This window comes from Macrotis lagotis, chromosome 5 (genome assembly GCF_037893015.1).
Source record: "Macrotis lagotis isolate mMagLag1 chromosome 5, bilby.v1.9.chrom.fasta, whole genome shotgun sequence".
NCBI classification, from domain to species: domain Eukaryota; kingdom Metazoa; phylum Chordata; class Mammalia; order Peramelemorphia; family Peramelidae; genus Macrotis; species Macrotis lagotis.
This window is the reverse complement of record NC_133662.1, coordinates 13,384,383-13,404,586: the sequence shown is the minus strand read 5'-3', so window position 1 is coordinate 13,404,586 and position 20,204 is coordinate 13,384,383. Positions and strand designations below refer to the sequence as shown.

Sequence of the window (20,204 nt, the reverse complement as noted above, 5' to 3'; positions counted from 1 at the left end):
TTAAAATCAAGTTATAGGCTGGGGGGAAATGAATAATAGGAAAAATATTACTATTAAAAGTTACTAAGGTGATAAGGAAGATCAAAAAACACAGAAAAATATAACAGTCAAACTTTGCTGATGAAAAGGCAAGAGCTGAACAGAAAATTTGATCTTCAAATAGGAGACTCAAGTGAAGTATAAAAGATAAACAGAAAAGAAAAATTATAAAGGATCTAATGATGTTGAACTGTTTGTATAACTACATGGGAAGATGACACTGATAACTAATAGGAACTTTATCATTTATTAGGGATGTTAGAAGGAGTATATAGACAGGGCACAGTCAAAAGTTGAATATGAAAGGGTAATATCTTTAAAAATAAAATTAAAGGGTGAGAGAGTGTACTGGAAAAAAGGAAAGGGGTGGAGGAATAGGGTAGACTATTTCATATAAAAGAGGCAAGAAAAAGTTCTTTTCAGTGGAATGGAAGAGGGAAGAAGTGAAGTGGGCTGAGTGAATTTCACTTTCATGAGGATTGGTTCAAAGAAGGAATATTATATTATTATTATATTATATTCAATTGACTATAGAAATCTATCTTACCCTACAGGACAGTAAGAGGGGAAGAGGACAAGAGAAAGGGGGAGGATATGATAGACAGGAGGGAAGATTGGGGGAAGGGCTAGTCAGAAGCAAAACACTTTTGAGGAGTGAAAGGAGAGAATACAATAAATGGGACTGGTGAATAGGATGGAAGGAAATACAGTTAGCAATAATAATTGTGGTGAAAAAATATCAAAACAAATTTCTATGATAAAAGACTCATTTCTCAAACAGAGGTCTGAGTCAAATTTATAAAAATAAGAGCCCTTTGCCAGTTGATAAATGATCAAAAGATATGAATGGTTTTCAGACGAGGTCATCAATGCTATTTATAGCTATATTAAAAAAATTTCTAACTCACTGTTAATTGGAGAAATGCAAATTAAAACAACTCTGAGATACTACTTTTTAGCTATTAGATTGGTTAATAGGACAGAAAAGGAAATTGACAAATGTTAGAGGGAATATAGGAAAAATGAAACATTAATGCATTGATGAAGGAGTTGTGAAATGTTGTAAAGCAATTTGTAACTATATCCAAAGTGCTATAAAACCATGCATACCTACTGACCTAGCAATACCTAGCAATACCACTTCTAGGCAGTATTCCAGAAGAGATTAAAATAGGAAGGAAAAGGAAATCGAGGGGATGTCTATTAGTTGGGGAATGGGTGAACTAATTGTATTATTTGATTGAGATGGAATGCTATTTGGCTATGTGCTGTGAAGAAGCAGGATGCTCTCAATGAAATCTGGACTTTCATGAGCAGATACAATGTGAAATGTACTGAATACAAAATAACAACAATATTGTAGGATGATGAACAGTGAATAATTTAGCTATTCTCATCAGTGCTGTGACTGAAGACAACGTTGAAGGACTTATGATAGAGAATGCTATTCTTCCCCAAAGAAAGAGTTAATGCTGTCTGAATACAGACTGAAGGGTACTTTTTTCTTTTACTTACTTTTCTTGAGGTTTCTTTTTTTGGGGTGGGGGTGCTTATTAGGGAAATGCTTATTATGGATTACACATTTTTAACCTTTATCAAATTGCTTGCTTTCTAAAAAGGGTTGCAGTGAGTGGGAACAAGGGAGAGAATTTGGAATTTAAAGTTTTAAAAAGAGTGTAAAAACTTGTTTTTACATGTAAATGAGGAAAAATAAAAAACTAAACTAATTAATCAATTAAAAAAACCCTTGATCTCCAATATCACCTGAAAAACATAAATAAGTAAAAAAAGGGAAAAGAAAGCATAAGGGATAGAACTAAACTATTTGAAGGAAGAAAATACTTGTAGTTCTTAAAATTGCATCATTAATACAATTAAATAACAATTAGAAGAGATATACAGAGACTAAGATACAGGTAAAGGATGAATTTGAAGGAATGTAAAAACAATTTAAATTTATTTTTATTAAAGATATTATTTGAGTTTTACATTTTTCCCCAATCTTGCTTCCCTCCCCCCCCCCCCACAGAAAGCACTCTGTCAGTCTTTACTTTGTTTCCATGTTGTACCTTGATCCAAATTGTGTGTGATGAGAGAGAAATCATATCCTTAAAGAAAAGAGAAGTCTAAGAGGTAACAAGATCAGACAATAAACTATCTGTTTTTTTCTAAATTAAAGGGAATAGTCCTTGCACTTTGTTCAAACTCCACAGCTACTTATCTGGATACAGATGGTACTCTCCTTTGCAGACAGCCCAAAATTGTTCCCAATTGTTGCACTGATGGAATGAGCAAGTCCTTCAAGGTTGAACATCATTCCCATGTTGCTGTTAGGGTGTACAGTGTTTTTCTGGTTCTGCTCATCTCACTCAGCATCAGTTCATGCAAATCCCTCCAGGTTTCCCTGAAATCCTATCCCTCCTGGTTTCTAATAGAACAATAGTGTTCCATGACATACATATACCACAGTTTGCTAAGCCATTCCCCAATTGAAGGACATTTACTGGATTTCCAATTCTTTGCCACAACAAACAGGGCTACTATAAATATTTTTGTACAAGTAATGTTTTTAATGTAAAAACAATTAAGAGATATGAAAGAGGAGTACACTGGGTACAGAAGGAAGGAAGAGGTCGAATGGGATAAATTATTTCAGGCAGCAGAGAGGAAGATGGAAAGATGAGCAATGAGTCATGATGCTTGATTCTTACTCTTATTACTTATTGACTCAAAGAGGGAATAATATACACAGTTAAATATAGAAATCCATCTTACCTGACAAAGAAGTAGGAAGGAAGATTAAGTGGGGGGATGTTGGGGACCTGCAGAAGGGAGGACAGTTCAGGGAGGTGGCAGAAAGAAGCAAAACAATGGGGAAGGGGAAAGGGGTGAAAGGAGAGAGAGGACAAACAGAAAGAAGAAAAGAATGGAGGAAAATACATCTGTGAATGTGAATGGAATCAACTCTCCCACAAAATGGAAGCAGGTAGCAGGGTGGATCAAAAACCAGAATCCTATAATATGTTATTTATAAGGAATACACTTGAAGCAAAGAGACACACAGAGTAAAGGTAAGGGGCTGTAGCAGAACTCTATTATGAATTGAGGAAAAAAGCAGAGGTAGCAACCCTGATCTCAGACAAAGTAAAAGCAAAAATAGAACTAATTAAAAGATTAAAAAAGGAAAAGTACATCTTGCTAAAAGATACCATAGACAATGAAACAATATCAATACTGTGGCTCCAGTAAAGGTCTCATTTCTCAAAGATATAGAGAAGTGAGTCAAATTTCTAAGAATACAAGTCATTCTCCAATTGATAAATGGTCAAAGGATATGAATAAGCAGGTGTCAGATCAAAGTTCTAAATCACTTTTTTCTATTTTTTTGTTTATTTTTTATATTTAATATTATTTATTTATTCTCATTTTGTACAAATAATTTTTTACATTAATAAAATATTCTTGTTTGAGAGTAAACTAAATACCCTCTCCCCCCAAAAAATATAGACTTGCTTGAGCGATAAAGTAAAGGGGAGAGAAAAAATTGAAATTTAAAAGAAAAAAATAATAGTAATAATTGTAGGTATGGCCAGGTGGTGCAATGGACAGAGCACCAACCCTGGAACCAGGAGCACCTGAGCCCATATCCGGCCCCATACATCCAACAATCACCCAGCTCTGTGACATGCAAGCCACCCCAACCCCACTGCCCTGCAAAAAACAAAAAAAAAAAGAAAAAAAGACCCCAAATATAATAAAATAGTAATAAAAGTAGGGGTGGCTGGGTGGTGGACAGGGCATTGGCCCTTGAGCCAGGAGCACCCAGGTCCAAATCTGGCCTTAGACACCCAACAATCACCCTGCTATGCAGCCCCAGGCGGGCCACCCAGCCCCATTTGCTCTGCACCCCCCCAAATAATAATAATAATAATAAGAATAAGAATAAGAATAAGAATAAGAATAATGAAAAATGTGCTTCAGTCTTTGTTCCAACACCAACAACTCTGTCACAGGTGGATCACATTCTTTATGATAAGTCCATCGCAAAAGTTACTTCCATATTTTTCCACTGTTGCCATTGCTGATCACAACTCCCTCCTTTCGTATTTCTCCAATACCATGTTTTGTAATTTCTCTCTCCTTTTACTCTGACTCTGCTGTAGGGTAGTTGAGTGGCACAGCAGACAGATCCCTGGCCCTGGGGCCACGAGGCCCCGAGCCCCCATACCACCCCTTAGGCCCAGCATCCACCTGGCCCTATGGTCCCAGACAGGCCATTCACTCCCAGCCCCTTGCAAGAAGAAAAAAAGAAAATGTGTTATATCTGACCACTCTCCCCCCATGGTCTATCCTCTCCTCCATCATTCACATCCCCCCTTCCCCCTGTCCCCCCTTCTTACTTCAGATGCCTATACCCCATTGAGTATATATGCTTTTTCCTCTCCTGGCCACCTCTAATGAGAGTGAAGATTCCCTCATTCCCCCTTGCCTTCCCCCCCTTCCATATCACTGCAATAGCTCATTGTAATAAAGACAGATCTTATTATATGAAATATCTTGGTCTACTCCCCTTCTCCTTTTTCTTTATCCCATTACATTTCCCTTTTTTTATTGACTCCATTTTTACTCCATATTTCATCTTCAAATTCAGCTTTCTCCTGTGCTTCCAATATAAAAGCTCCTTCTACCTGCTCTATTAAATGAGAAGGTTCATATGAGTATTATCAGTGTCATTTTTCTATTCAGGAATACATGCAGTTCATCATCATTAAGTCCCTCATATTTTCCCCTTCTCCTCCAATCTCTATGCTTCACCCAAGTCCTGTATCTGAAGATCAAACCTTCTGTTCAGCTCTGGCCATTCCAAAAGGAACATTTGAAATTCCCCTGGTTCATTGAAAGTCCATCTTTTTCCCTGGAAGAGGACATTCAGTTTGGCTGGGTAGTTGATTCTCTGTTGCATTCTAAGCTCTTTTGCCTTTCAGTATCTTATATTCCAAGCCCTATGAGCTTTTAATGTAGTTGCTGCTAAGTCCTGTGAGATCCTGACTGCAGCTCCACGATATTTGAATTGTGTCCTTTTGGCTGCTTGTAATATTTTCTCTTTGATTTGGGAGTTCTGGAACTTGGCTATAATATTCTCAGGGGCTGGGGTTTTGGGATCTCTTTCTTGGGGGATCAGTGGATTCTCTCCATTTCTATTTTGCCCTCTGCTTCTAGGATATCAGGACAATTTTCCTGTAGTAATTCTTTGAAAATGATGTCAAGGCTCTTTTCCTGATCATGACTTTCAGGTATTTCAATAATTTTTAAATTATCTTTCCTAAATCTGTTTTCCATATCAGTTGTTTTTTTCAATGAGATGTTTCACATTTTCTTCTAATTTTTCATTTTTTTGGTTTTGAAGTATTGATTCCTGATTTCTCGTAAATTCATCAATCTCCCTGAGTTCTATTCATTGTCTGAAGGATTTGTTTTCCTCAGAGAGTTTTCTTATTTCTTTTTCCATCTGGCCAATTTCAATTTTGCTTTTTAAAGCATTCTTCTCCTCAATAACATTTTTAACTGTTTTATCCATTTGACCTGAGTTGGTTTTTAGCATGCTATTTTCTTCAGCATTTTTTTTTTGGATTTCCTTGAGTTAGCTGCTTGACTTCATTTTCATGTTTTTCCTGCATCTCTCTCATTTCTTTTCCCAGTTTTTCTTCTAACTCCCTCATTTGATTTTCAAAGTCTTTTTTGAGCTCTGTCATAGCCTGAGCCCAATTTCTATTTTTCTTGCAGTCTTTAGATGCAGGAGCTTGTGCTTCCTCATCTTCAGACTGAGTGTTTTGATCCTTCTTGGGCTCATATGCAAAATGTTCCTCAATGGTGTTCCTCTTGTTTCTCTGCTTGCTCATTTTCCCAGCCTTAGCCTGTTTTGGGGCGTGCTTCCTGAGCTTTTGGGACACTCCCACAAGGATCTCAGTGTGTGAAGCTCTGTTCTCCCTCCTGGTCTGTGAATGACCATATGCACCCTCCTCTGCCACGGGGCTGAGGTGAAGGGGCCCTGCTGTTCTGTGGGGGGGCCTAGACTGCAATCAGGATCTGAATATGGTCAGAGCCCCAGAGTCCTGTTCCAGGGGCAGAGAACAGAGCTCTGCAGTCTCTTTCTCTTCACTCCCTTCCCTAAGTTCAGTGGGCTCATGCCCTGGGGGCTCCTGATTACTGGCTCTGCCTGCTTCTTTTTCCTGGATCTGCCCTGCTGAGGCAATGCTGCTTGCTGTGTGCCCTGAGGGCTGGGCTTCACATGCTCACTCTGGCAGAGGTCTCCCTGTTGTTCCCCCAATTTGTGCCTGGTGCTCCCCAGGGCATGGCTCAGGAAACTACTTTGCTGCTATGAGCTGTAGCTCCCAGTGCCCTGAGGCTGCCTCCAGGAGGCTGAAGTTCTTGCACTCTGGCAGGCCACCCCTCTGGCAGGCTGCCCCTCCAACCCCAGGGAGCAGAGCCTTTCTGCTCTTTTCCAGGTTACCTTGAGTAGGATAACTGCCTCACTGTGTCCCTCTGTGGGTTCTGTCTCTTGAAAATTTAGAGTCCTTAGTTTATAGTTTTTACGAGAGAGCACCTAGGAGAGTTCCTCTCTTGTCGCCATCTTGGCTCCACCCCCCCCCCCAATCACTTTTGATTAGAAAATGCAAATTAAAACAACTCTGAGGTATCACCTCACATTTTTCAAATTGGCTAAGATGACAAAAAAGGAAAATGACTAATGTTGGAGAGGATGTGGGAAACTTAGGACACTCAAGCACTGTTGGTAGATATGAGAACTGTGAGCAACTTGGCATTAGGTTCAAAGGGCAATCAAACTGTGCATACCCTTTGATCCAGCAATACCACAACTAGATCTGGTTTCCAAAGAAATCATACAAAAGGGAAAAAAAGCTACATTTGCCAAAATATGATAGCAGCCCTTTTCATGGTAGCAAAATCTTGACATTAAGGACATACTTATCAACTGGGGAATGACTTGAAGAAGCTTTGGTATAGTAATGTAATGAAATACTATTAAGAAATAAGAAATGATGAACAAAAAGATTTTAGAAAAACCCTGAAAGACTTGTATGAACTGATGCAAAGAGAAATGAGCAAAAATCATGAAAACACTGCACACAGTATCAACAACATTATGTGATGATCAACTATAAATAACTCAGCTTTTCTCAGCAATACAATGACCCAAGACAAGTACGAAGGACTCATATCCATATCCATATTCATAGCAAGAACTGATCGACTCTGGATGCAAATAGAAGTATATATCTTTCACTTTTATCTGTTTCTTTTTCCATAAATGAGACTAACATGAAAATATATTTTACATGCTAGAACATGTATAAATTATACCAAATTACATTGCATTCACAGAAGAGGGGAAGGTAGGGAAGAAAATCTGGAACTCAAAATCTTATAAAAATGAATGCCAAAAATTTCTTGATATGTAATTGGGGAAACAAAGTACTATACACAAATAAAAGTGGCATAAGTTTCAAAAAAAATTATGAACCAGCTTGGAACTGATTTTTTTTGACAGACAAAAATTTACATTTATATTTGAACATGGGAAAACAGTACACTCTCAAATATCATGTAAAGAGGTTCCTACCATGTCTCATCCCAAATTTATGATGGCAAAAATATTACTTCTACCTGTAAATTGTGTGCATGCAAATTTTTTTGCAGAAGCAAAGGGAATATACAGAGAATACCCTAACAAATCTGTTTAAAATAATCACAAAATAATTATAAAATTATTATAATTATAAAAACCTCAGTACTGGATTTTTTCAGAACCACAGTATCATCTTCTTCCAAAGAGTTGTATATTAAAACTAGACAGGTTTAGTTCTCTTGGGAAATATAGTTAGATCACCACAAGAGAAGAGTTGATACTATGGTGCATGTATGTTAATTTTATGAAAAACAGAGAGGATATTGGCCTTTTGCACAAGGCACGCTTAACCAGAGGTCCTAAATGGGCCTTATGCATTTCTTCACTGAGGACCATGTTAACAACATACCTAAGCCTGGAATTCAAATCCATGTATGAATGAGTGGCAATCCCCAATGATAATCAAAATTTGGCTTCCACTGTGTGACTTCAAGAATTTTGAAGTCCCTCAATTTTGCTATCAGATTGCCAGCATAAGATGACCTTGCTGCAACTTCAGCAATTCTTAGAAGATAACTGTACACCAGGATTCTGAAGCTGAAGAGGTGTAAAAAGCCAACAAATATGTTTCATTGGCTCACCCATTAGGCCTAGATTCAATGGGTTCTTTATTTTCTGAGATGGAGATCAACTAAGAAAATTCAATTAGAAAAGTGTTGCTTGCAAGTGTCTAATTTCTGTTAATTTAAAAGGATCCTACAGAGTATCAGTTATCATTGTTGAGATGGAAACTCCTTTTCTTGTCACTTGAACCTTCCATCTTTTGGGATTTGAAAAAAAGTTTGATTGACATGTTTTAATTTTACAACAGGAATTTTCCATTTCCTCTCTAGAGTAAAAAAATGCCACTGAAGAAAAACATTAAGCAAAAATAAGATGCAGAGACTGTATCTGACAATGTCTACTCTAGTCTGTCCTAGAAGGGAGGGAGAGAACACCCATTCATATATTGCTTGTGCTAAGGGAGTTTACAAATACCATCTCATTTGATCCCCCAACAATCCTGCAAAATAGGTGTTATTTTTAATCCCTATTTTTACGGCTTGGGAAACAGAGGCAAACAAAGGTTGAATGCCTTAACCAGGGTCACACAGCTAGTCAGTATTTAAAGATGAACTGGATCTCAGATCTTCCAGGCCTGGGGCTCTCTTTACCCCATGCCACCAGTTGTCTTGAGGAGACCCTCACCTCTCTGCTGCTGAGGAGGAAGGTGTTTTATTATCTCTACTTCAGCATTTTCTGTGGCCTGAGCCTTAATGCTATTTCATGGGGGAAAAAAAAGATCTTACAAAGTGTTTATTCTGAATCCATTATGAGACAATACCTTGTGTTGCACTTAATTTATACAGTAAGTTATCTTCTAGTTCTTTCATCTTCCTCTTATTAAATGTAACATCTTCCAAAAGTTTAACTCTCTCTGACTCCAGTTCCTATTTTTAATCATCAAAAAGTGAGACAGTTATAAAAAGCTTGCATTAACTCTAGCTAATCTAAAATTTTATCATCAACCAATTTTTTCAAATTCTTATAAATGTACTAAAATATGACTCATAATTGTAGAAATCATTATTATAATCATCAATCTATCTATATCTGTTTATTTGTCTGAACTTTTCACATCTACTGTCAAGTCACCATTGTGTGACCACTATGAGATGTATGAGTCAAATATGACCATTCTAGACCTGACTTTCTTGCTTAGGGGCTCCTTATTCAGAACTCACAGGCTTTGTCTTCCTTGACCTTGCTCACTTAGGTCTTCTCTTCATGCACACAGTTGCCTTGTCCCTAAGCATAAGGTTAATTACCCTGAGCATAAGGTTCTCTGGATGTGAGGGGCCCAGTGCCAAATAGGAGACTTTTGGCCTTCATCTTAGCCCTGCTTCTCTCTGGGTTGCTGTCTCATATAAATCATTTCTCTCTCATGTGTTGTTTTGAATGGACTATTTCATTTGTGTACTTCAATGGGCTTATTTCTTTTCTGATCTCTTTAAATGAGCACAATGAATTTTTGTAAGTACCTATATACATCTACTCATACTACAATTCTCTTAAATAATGCTACATTAACAAAACCTGTCATAAAGCCTTCCCAGATTAACCTTCATTCATTCATTCATTCATTCATTCATCCATCCATTCAGTCAGTCAATGACTTAACTGAAAGTCTTAGTACTATATAAAGAACTCTATGACATCTACTATGACAATAATACAAAAGAAATAGAAAGCATAGTGCCTCCCTTCCTGAAGCTGAGAATAGAATGAGAAAAGTAAAGCAGATATAGACACTTAAATATAATATCATCTTTTTTGAAAAATGCAGATGCAATAATAGATGAATACAAATGTATATAACTCTATGTACTGAAAGGTCCATGAGACTGTGACAGTCAATGGGACTAAAATCAGCCATGTTTAGTCAAAGTTTTCAGGGAAGAGGAAACTTCTAGGCAAAATTTTTAAGAGTTGGGGAATGTGTTTTGAGAGGAGAATGTTAGGAAATGGAACAACATGCAAAGATACAGAAGAGGAAGCAAATAAGACATTGAGGAGACAGTAAATATAAGGAGTTTAAAATAATTATGAAAAGTTAAGATGGTCATATAAGGGGAAGTCACTGAATCCCATTCTGGGGAAGTGATTAAAAACCACTTTAGATTTCTCAGCAGGATAGGGAAATGATTGGATGGTACATAAGGCAGATAATGTTTGTTTCTGTTTATAAAACAGGCTGGCTTGGGAACAGGTTGGATGTAACAAGGTCAGCTTGAACATAGGAAAATAAAGTCAAAATATTACCACATAGACCCAAACTAAGTATTATAAATTATATAGGCATCATCTCTGATCTTCCTTGATATCATAATTAAACATCTATTGAGCATCATCTTTATTTGTGGTGTTCTGGGAAAAGCTCAAACATATAGAGATGATGATATTTTAAATTAGCCCAGTCATTTTATAGATGAAGGATTTGAGCTACAAGAGGAAGTAACTTGCTCAAAGTCACCTATCTACTAAGTTAGAATCAGGTATAGACCTTGGGCCTGATTGAGAAACATGAGTCAAGATGAAGACTGGAAAATTGTACCTCTGATTCTTCCTGGCTATATGACCCTGGGAAAGTTACCTCCCTTTGCCTCAGTTTCCACATCAATAAGGTGAGGGGAGCACTGAACTCCATAGCCTTTGAGGCCCCATCCAGGTCTAAATCTATGAACTTGTGATCCCTGTTTCTTGTATAAATGGTTACTTGGATCAAGACTTTAGCTAAGAGAGTAAGTAGAAAGGGATGAATATAAGAAATTCTACAAGGAATGAGTAGGGCTGTGGCTATAGAAATTCTTTAACAATTCTGATTTCAAGATTTCAGCAAATATAAAATGAATTATTGCACTTTTTTGATCTCACAAAATTTAACCTACAGTGAGGAACTTTTGGTGTTTCTATTCCATCTCATGCCTATGCAGCTCAGAGAATAACTTGCCCTCTGGTGATCTGCCATGGCCCTGCTATGCCCCTTAGAATGAAGTCTGAGAAGGTTTGAGAGTAAAAAGTCTAGAAGAGTTATAATTAATTAATTAGAATTTCAAAGGTCAATGATAACAAAATGGAGCTCAAAACCCAAGAATGAAAAGCAGGGCAAGAAAAAAGCATGATGGTATTCAAGAATCTTAAAAGCTAGAGGGAGCCTCATTATCTTCTTTATTTAACAGATAAAGCCCAAAGTGGCTGGAACTTGCTCCAAGTAACAGCTGTTTAGTGACAGTTAAGAGCACAAAACAAGGTGTTCTTACTCCAAGTTAAGTGTTGGGCTTTTCCCCCCACCATTACACTGTGCCATGTGTTGTTCTACAGTGTCCAGCAGAACACCACAAATAAAGCTGATGCTTGATAAATATTTAATTATGGTAATGAAGAAGATCAGAGTTGATATCTATATAATTTGAAATATATAGTTTGGGGATATGTGGTAGGTAGTATTTTGAATTTATTTTCCCATGAGAGAGCTGACCAGTTCATAAATAATTCTCTCTCTCTCTCTCTCTCTCTCTCTCTCTCTCTCTCTTTCTTCTCTCTCTCTCTCTTCTCTCTCATCAGTGAAAGGTCTGGATTTGTGATTTCACTGATGTAGGGAACTCCTAGGTAGGATCATCTTCATTAAGTGTAGTTAAGCATATTTCTGCAAGTTACAGTCTTAGAGAACTGGGCAGCCTACAGCATTAGCTTCACTAGGATAAATGCCTTGGTCAGGGTTACACAACTAGGATGTGGGACCCAGAACTCGAACTCTGTTGTTTCTGACTCCAGATTCTCTTTCTAATCCACTACAATGATCTCCTATAAGTGTTGCTGAAGCTAAATTTGTTGTTTTAGTTTTTAAATTTGTCCAAGTCTCTGAGATAGAGGGCAGAGGTCATAAAGTGAAAGCTAGAATAATTCCATTTATTCTTTTTCATAAATGTTCTTTCTTATTCATTCAGTAATTAATTTTCTCTCATTTTTAGTAGTCAAATATAGTCAGTGAACTTTACTAATCAATATGAAATTTTTATATTGTATTTTGTAGAAGGTCTTGATGCAAAATCATAGAATCTTAGAGTCGGAAAGTAACCTTTCAACATTCTAATGTCAGAAGTAATCTGAGGTGCACTGTCTTGCCCAGGGTCATACAATTAGTGTGGGACAGACTGGGAATGAGATCAGGCCTCTGGACCCTCAAGCTAGTATTCTTTTTCTTTTGGCACCCACTTTTCAGGCTCCTACCTCCAAAAAAGTTAATTAGTTCGTAAAACTAGCAAAGTTCTTTATTCTATTGATCTTTTTCTCTGGCTTTTTGTTTCTTGTTTGTCTCTTCTTTCCATCTCTATAGTTCCCTCTTTATATCTTTCTTTTCCTTCATATGATAGTTCTGCCTTTCTTCCTTATCTCCCTTTCTTCTTTTCTTTTCCCTTCAATTCCCCTCTTCCAATTCTTAAAAAAGGATGAATTTAATCTTATTTTAATGAATTTTATATTTATTTTTACATTTATATTTATTTCAATTGATTTTTTTCCCTGTGGGTTAGTGGCATTGAGATGAAAAACATTTCTGGCTCTGATCTAATTTTCATTTATTTAAAATAAGGGGCAGACATACCTGTATCATTAGAAACATGAACTATTATATATTCCACATGAAAAAAAATGGAAATAGAACTTACAAAGATGACTATAAACCCAATCCAAAGCCAAACTTTACCCCCAAGAGCCCTGTTATGGTTAAATTATTGCCATGGAGGAATTCATTTGAATAAGGATGTCCCAAGAAGTCAATCTACACAAACCTTGGAAAGGTGATATACTAAAGAAGGAATTGGAAAGTCTGTTTAGTTGGTATAAAAAGTGAAGAGAAATATTTCAAAATGACAGTAGGTAGTAAGATTTGACTTAAATATATGTTTGGCTTTTCTATATATTTAGTTTGTCAGTAAATTTTCTTCCAAATTTGTCTATTTTATTGGAAGCAGATGCTCTTAACTTGAGAGATTGATTACCTGTTTCTCGGTAAGAATTACCCTTCTCAGTAACTGATTCTCAAGTCCTTTCATTGTAACAGTAAAATCAATAACTGATGTTTTAGCATTAATTTCAGGTGTGAATGCAGGGTTTGGTAGCTTTGTGGTAATATAAAGTTTAAATGAAGACATGATTTCACATTCTTTGTCACCAACTTTGACCTATATCAAATAGAGACATGAAGGATTTAGATTCAATTTAGGAAAGCATTACTAATTTACTAATAATAAGTGTTAAACTAGAGTATGCAGAATATTTCTTTTTGAAGGTTGTTAATATTGGGACAATTATTAATTCAGGAGGATTTAGATATGTGAAATTAAATGGGAAAAATTTCATCTTTATTTCAATATAATTCCCATGTGTAATAGTGATTTAGAGCACTGTTAGATCACCTGATGTGAAGGTACCTGGGAGGTTTTTGGAAGGAGACATTCTGTGTGTCCTATCACAGAGGTGGGAGTGCCTCTTTCGACCAGCTACAAAAATAGGTGATATCTAAAAATTGCCAGACTGACACATGCTTCTTGCCCTGATCACCAGACAGATGAAGGTTCTCCTATATCATAAAAACTTAATGAGTTGGTGGGAAGTTCTCCCCTTTCCTTTTTAGGTCAATGACCTGGACAAATAGGCCTGGGATTTTTATTTATTCTACTTACTTTGTCCCTTTCATTTCTAAGGTACAGGAAGTAGAATCCTCATTAAAGCTGGACCCAATCTATAGTGCTCTTGGAGCCAGGATTCAAGGCTGGCTGTGCTGCCAGACCCATCAGGAGAGCCCCAAGAAGCCAGGATACCTAGACTTGGAACTTGGGAATGTATTATAAAGAACCTGAGACTAGCCATGAACCTAATCCCTTCCTCTTATCCAGAGTAAGAGGTAATGACTGTGGGAGCAAGATAGGATTGGGATGAGGAACAATGCTCCAAGTCTCAATTTATTGGGGAGTATGCTTTTCCATTTGTTATTATACTTTTGATGTAAATACAAAGTTGACTATTAGTAATTAAATGGAACTGGGGTATAGGAAACCCCTCCTACAATGAGGGAACACCATTTGGGGGGGGGGCTTGAGTCAATGACAGAGAATCTAAATACTCCTATACTCCTTTAAGAATACAAGGGTACATAAGTATAACACACCTGGCTTTTAGGCAGTGATAGAGTCAAAATAGTAATTGTTAAATATGTATTTTATTTTAGATTTAAAAATATCCTGTGAAAGAGGGATCATAGCTTTACCAGAATGTTAAATGTGTCCACAGTACAAAAAAGTTGAAGTACTCCTGATTTAAACTACACTTGAAATACTTCACAATACTGTGAGATAGGTAGTAGATAGAATTATGATTTTCATTTTCCAGATGAGGAAACTGAGTTTTTAGAAAAGTTAAGTGACTTGTTAGGTTAGTGACTACACAAACAGTAAGTATCTGAGCTGGGATGTGAATTCAGTTCATTTTCTTTCTAAATATAGCATGATTTCCATTGCACTATGTTGCCTCAGATGGGAATTAATGTTTCCAACAATGAGATGGGGTGGTGTCTTAGTGCCACATATCCTAATGTCAGTTTTATCATAGAGCTACTGGTAGCACCCTCAGCTCATTAGGATCACAACAAAGATACCCATAGCAACTGAGAATAAGCCTATTTTAAAAAATTATCCAGAAAAAACAGTTCAACATTCCTCTTTGGTTTGTGAAAAGCATTCCCATAATGTGGTAAATTTTCTTGAATAAATCTATTTTTCTTTTTAATAAGGAAACTTATGAACTTCTTTTAACCACTTATATCTAAAATTAAGTCATTGGATATTAAAGAACTCAAGCATAGATTCAAGGTAGAAATTAGTCTATTGCCCTCATTTTGCAGATGAGGAAAGTAAGGGCCAAAGAGAGACATATTCATTTTTTTAAAATAATCCCAAATTATGAAGGTTACATAAACAGTTGGAGAACAAGTCATATTATCACCAATTATCTGAAACAACATTTCATCACTCCTATCACAGGAGCAGGCTCAAATGAAAAATTAAGGTAGAGGGAAAAAAACAAATCAGTTTCTGAAGATAAAAATCTAGATTTATTACTCTTAAGTGAAGAAATCTTTGTACTTTATTATAGTCTTAAGAAACAAACTTTCTACTTCTTAACAATACATATTTTCTAATTAGCATTAATTCATATTTTGAGAGTGTATTTGGATATCAATGATGCTGCACACAATTCTGAAATATATTTCTTCTATTTGTGGTTTCAGCTTAGCTGAAAAGGAAATTAGCTATGAAATCTATGATGGATGGTATACACATTCAAATCAGATCATGCTGCTATATGAAGAGAGTTTTGTATTAGACAACAAGAAAGCTACCATAAAATTTACAAAAATCTCAATATCCCCAGGAGAACATGTCTGTTCCCCCCACCTCTTGCCCTTAACAAATAATCCTCTTTACCACTACCACATTACAACCCCTTCCCCCTTTCTACCTCCCCCCCCCACAACAACCAAAGCTATCCTGAAGACCAGGACACAACATGTGTTCTAAAGGTTCAGTCTGGATACCTGTAACATATGTTCACAATTTTCAAGGGAATTTTAGAATGTACCAACCTTCCTCTATTCAGATACCCTATTTCTTCCTCTGAATCAGACTATTCAAAACAACACTCATTTACCCTAATATAGAATTAAATATTTCTGATCTACATTTCTGATCAAGAATAATTTTTATCAGTTTTTCAAATGAGATCTGTAAGTCTGAAATGTTAGTCTCTGCCCTCCACAAAAGTCTGTGTATCTTCAGTTATAAATCTGAAGGCAGGCTCTGTTGGTAATTTCAACAAACATTTATTAAATATCTTCTCTGTGTGAGGCCTCAAGGTTACCTGTAATATTACCATTTGAATATTAGGAACCACTGAACAATAATTTGAAACAAATAATTTAAATGTATTTTGTACATATGACTTTTGCTGTTGTTGTTATACTCTGAAAGATAAGTAGATGTCGCCATTGTTCTTTCTTAGAAACTAACCTTGAATGTGGTTCCAGTTTTAATAAAATTCTTTTCTAATACATTATCAAGGGCTGGATCCAGCTCTTCACGTATATCCTCAATGAGTAAGGGTCTTCCCAATGAAAGGCAGTCCTCTAAGTGTGTTCGGAAATATTTATGATTCAGAGATGTCACCTTAAAACAAATTATTCATTAATGTAAAGAACATCATAAGAACTTACATGAAACCTTAAGTGAAAAACCAAAAGACTTGTTAGGAAAATAAATGTGCATTTAGAACTATCACATATTTTACTAAGAAAGAGATCTAGAAAGACCATAGCGCTTAAATAAATATTTGTTGAAAGGAAAGTAAAAAAGTAGTTTTCAAAAGGTGATAAGTTGCATTTCTGCAGAAACAATGAGAAGGTGTCATGAATTTCTTAAAATGCATAGATTTCTTCCTATTGTAGGTATGATATTAGACCTCATATTAACTATTTGGTGTATATGGTATAGGACAAACAATACTTTAGTCTTTCAAAGAAATGGAAGGAATCTCAATTCAACTCAACTACTTTTCATACAGGCCCTCAAAGGCAGAAAATATTTTCACTAGGACAGTTTTATTTCAGCATATAAATAATGAAGAAGATAGAAAGACTCAAAAGAGTCCATAAACAGATACATAAGTTCTCAAATAGCTCATTAGTTCCCTCAGAAAAGAAATGAAATTGAGGTTGCTTTTGTGGCAACACTTAACATTCTGGTAAGATTCCTAGCCCTACAGGGTTATTATATAGGCCCTCCAAGACTCATACTATTAGCCTATGGTATAGATTCCCCCAGAAGGGAAATACAAACACACACACACACACACACACACACACACATATATATATATATAAATAACTCACAGGATTTGCTTTCTAAGTAATGAATACACTGCTCAGGAACTGTGTGGGCTGCATCAGGAAATGCCATTCTCTATCTAGGAGATCTTACCACTAAATTCTCTACCCTGAGTATCTTGGGGTTTCCAACAAGGCCCCAGCTGTGATGAGTATCTTGGTCAGTCAGTGAATAAATCTTATTAAGCGCACAATCCTTGGTCTCAATGGGATCCCAATATAACGTATAAATTATAAATAACCAAATTGAGGAAAGGTACTAAAATTGAGTATCAGGAAAGGTTTCCTGTAGGTGGTGGGAGTTTAGCTGAGATTTGAAGGAAGCTGGGGAAACCAGGCAGCAGAATGAGGAGGGAGAATATCTCAGGTATGGAAAACAGTCAGTGAAAGTGTCTAGAGGCAGGAAATGTTCAAGTAAAAGCAAAACAAGGAAAGCAGTGCCATTAGATAGCAGAGTACTGTGGAGATGTGGGGAGCAGGGGAGGGGGAATGAAAGAATTCTGGAAAGATAGAAGGGGATCAGGCTATGCCACATGCTAAGCAGTATTTTTTACCTGATTCTGAAGGTAATAGGGATCCACTGTAGATTACTGGATTTGTGTGTAAGGGTTGACATAGTCAGACCTAAACTTTGAGATAATCATTTTGATAGCCAAGTGGATGATGCCAAAGTGCTATCTATCTTTGTGGAACCAGGAAAGATCCACTGTTGGCCAGGCCATTATACACATTTATAAGAGTATGATGATAGTACTACCTTTACAAATATTATGTCTAAGTCTGATACTCTTTAATATAGAATTAAATATTTCTGATCTACATCTCTGATCAAGAATTATTTTTTATCAGTCTTTCAAATGAGATCTGCAAGTCTGAAATGTTAGTCTCTGCCCTCCACAAGGTCTGTATATCTTCAGTTATAAATCTGAAGGCAGACTCTGTCGGTGGTAAATAGCCTGTTTCCCCTCTAATTGCATCTGCAAGGTTGGCTTTCAAGCTGTGTAAACAATCAGAGTAAAGACCATCCTGAGAAGGAAGGGAACTGCACTGGTTATCTAGATAAGAGACTAAATAAATTCTTATACTTAAAACATTTTGGAAAGGGAGAAATTCCAATGTTTTATATGTTTATATCATATCTAATAACAACATAAAATATCAAATCAGAAAAGGAGAAAGCAGTACTGTTGCTAACTGGATCTTTGACAGTCCTGATATTGAACAGACTTCATAATCAATGACACTTTTATGCATAAATGGGTAACCTAATGCTGCCAAAATTTTATGATCCTTTGTTAAAATTCTAATTAGCTTTGGGTTGGCATCTGTAAGGATCCAGTAAGATCCTAGAGGATAAAACTTCATTTATAAAACTAACTTTTGTTATTTCATTTTTTAGATTAAGAAAATTATGGTTAACAATTGCTAAATTGACTTTAAAATTTCAAAGCCATGCAGGATGATTAGAACCTGAAATCAGGCTAATGTTTGTTAATACCAGCTCTTTGGTGTAGCCAGATGTTGCTGTTGAAAAAAGAGAGAGAGTTAAAGGTAAAATTAGGAAGACCTGAGTTCAGATATAGCCTTAGATACTTATTAGCTCTGTAACCCTGGTAAGCTTCCTCCTCTATAAAATGAGGATTGTAATAGTACCTATTTTATAGATAATGTAAAAAACAAATAAGAATTATATGCAAAGTACTAGGCACAACTTAACATACTATATAAATGCTAATTATTGCTCTTTTTATTCAGTTACCTAGAACATATTAATAAGGTTGACATCACACTTTAATCTTTGCAAAAACCAGTTCACTTTTAATATTTTTAATATCACCGTGCCTTAAAATGTGTCTTCCTTTGTTTCCTTCATTATTTTGTTTCCTTCCTATTCTGCTCCTTAATGTCATTTTATTAGTCAGGGTCTAGGCTGTACATGAACACTGTGTCCAGTGAAGGGAAGATGCAACTCCAAGAAAGAAGGAATCCAGCTGCTGGCTCCTATTGTGTCTCTTCTAGGGTGAAGAGGTAGGAATTCCCATTCCTTTGAGAAGAGGAATAGTCCTGCTGATCATCTCTTAGCCCTGATCCCTCTCAGGTACTTGAATGGTCTTTTCTCCCTGAGAAGCCAGTCGGGTAAAAGCCAAGTAAGAACCCATCTTACCCTTCAGATACACTGACAAGTTCTTTAAGCCTCAGTTTCCTCTTTATTCTCTGTGAAGCAGAAATAATAGATCTGTCCTATTTCCCAGAGATCATAAGGATCAAATGAAATGATGTATATGAGAACTTGGAAACCTCTAAAGCATCAAACAAATGTATTGGCAAGAGATATATCTCTTGAGTGCTGAATCTGCTGAAGGTTGCCACCTTCAGCTTTGGAGCAGGTATATTCAATAAAATGTCTAGATTCTTTGGGGAAAAATCAACATTCCATTTTCTTGAACCCTACCTGCAAATCAAAGTCCTTTTCTTTTGATTTAATCCAAGCTTTGCCTTGAGTTTGCGGGTCTATCAAGAGGGGATACCGAGTTGCCTTCGTCACTATGATACCATTTTGAATTGAGAGGTCATCTCCAGGCAGCCCCTGTAGTGCCCATTCACTAATCTAAATCAGAGGAAACAGCATTATCCTAGGATCTAGCAGTTAGTTTTTTTAATTGAATCAAATTACTAGGGTAATGTCACTAAGGTAAAATAACTAGATAATGTTGTAAAATTATTATTAGTAATAAAAATAACACTATCAATTTTAAAGGCTTTTTAAAAAGCAGAATAGTCCATTGGATTTTGTCTCATAAACTATTACATTTGGTGTTTTGAAAATATATAAATATGAAGTTAAATATATGATTTTTTCAAAAGTAGAAAGTGCAAAATCATTTTCTCAAATGCCTCTAACACTCATCTTTCCCCAGAGTATGCTCACATTTCAAATCTGCTCTATCAGGCCCTTAAAGAAGGCATTGTGGTAGAATG

At 36.2% G+C, this 20,204-nt stretch overlaps 1 protein-coding gene across 1 annotated transcript in view; it reads right to left on the bottom strand.

Moving 5' to 3' along the window:
* The window catches only part of LOC141489202 (dynein axonemal heavy chain 8-like), a 395,310-nt gene that overhangs the window by 50,446 nt on the left and 324,660 nt on the right, over window positions 1–20,204 (bottom strand). The window contains 4 exon segments of the mRNA XM_074189981.1: window positions 9,072–9,177; window positions 13,288–13,470; window positions 16,354–16,509; window positions 19,678–19,833. Of these exon segments, the coding sequence (XP_074046082.1) occupies window positions 9,072–9,177; window positions 13,288–13,470; window positions 16,354–16,509; window positions 19,678–19,833 (601 nt within the window).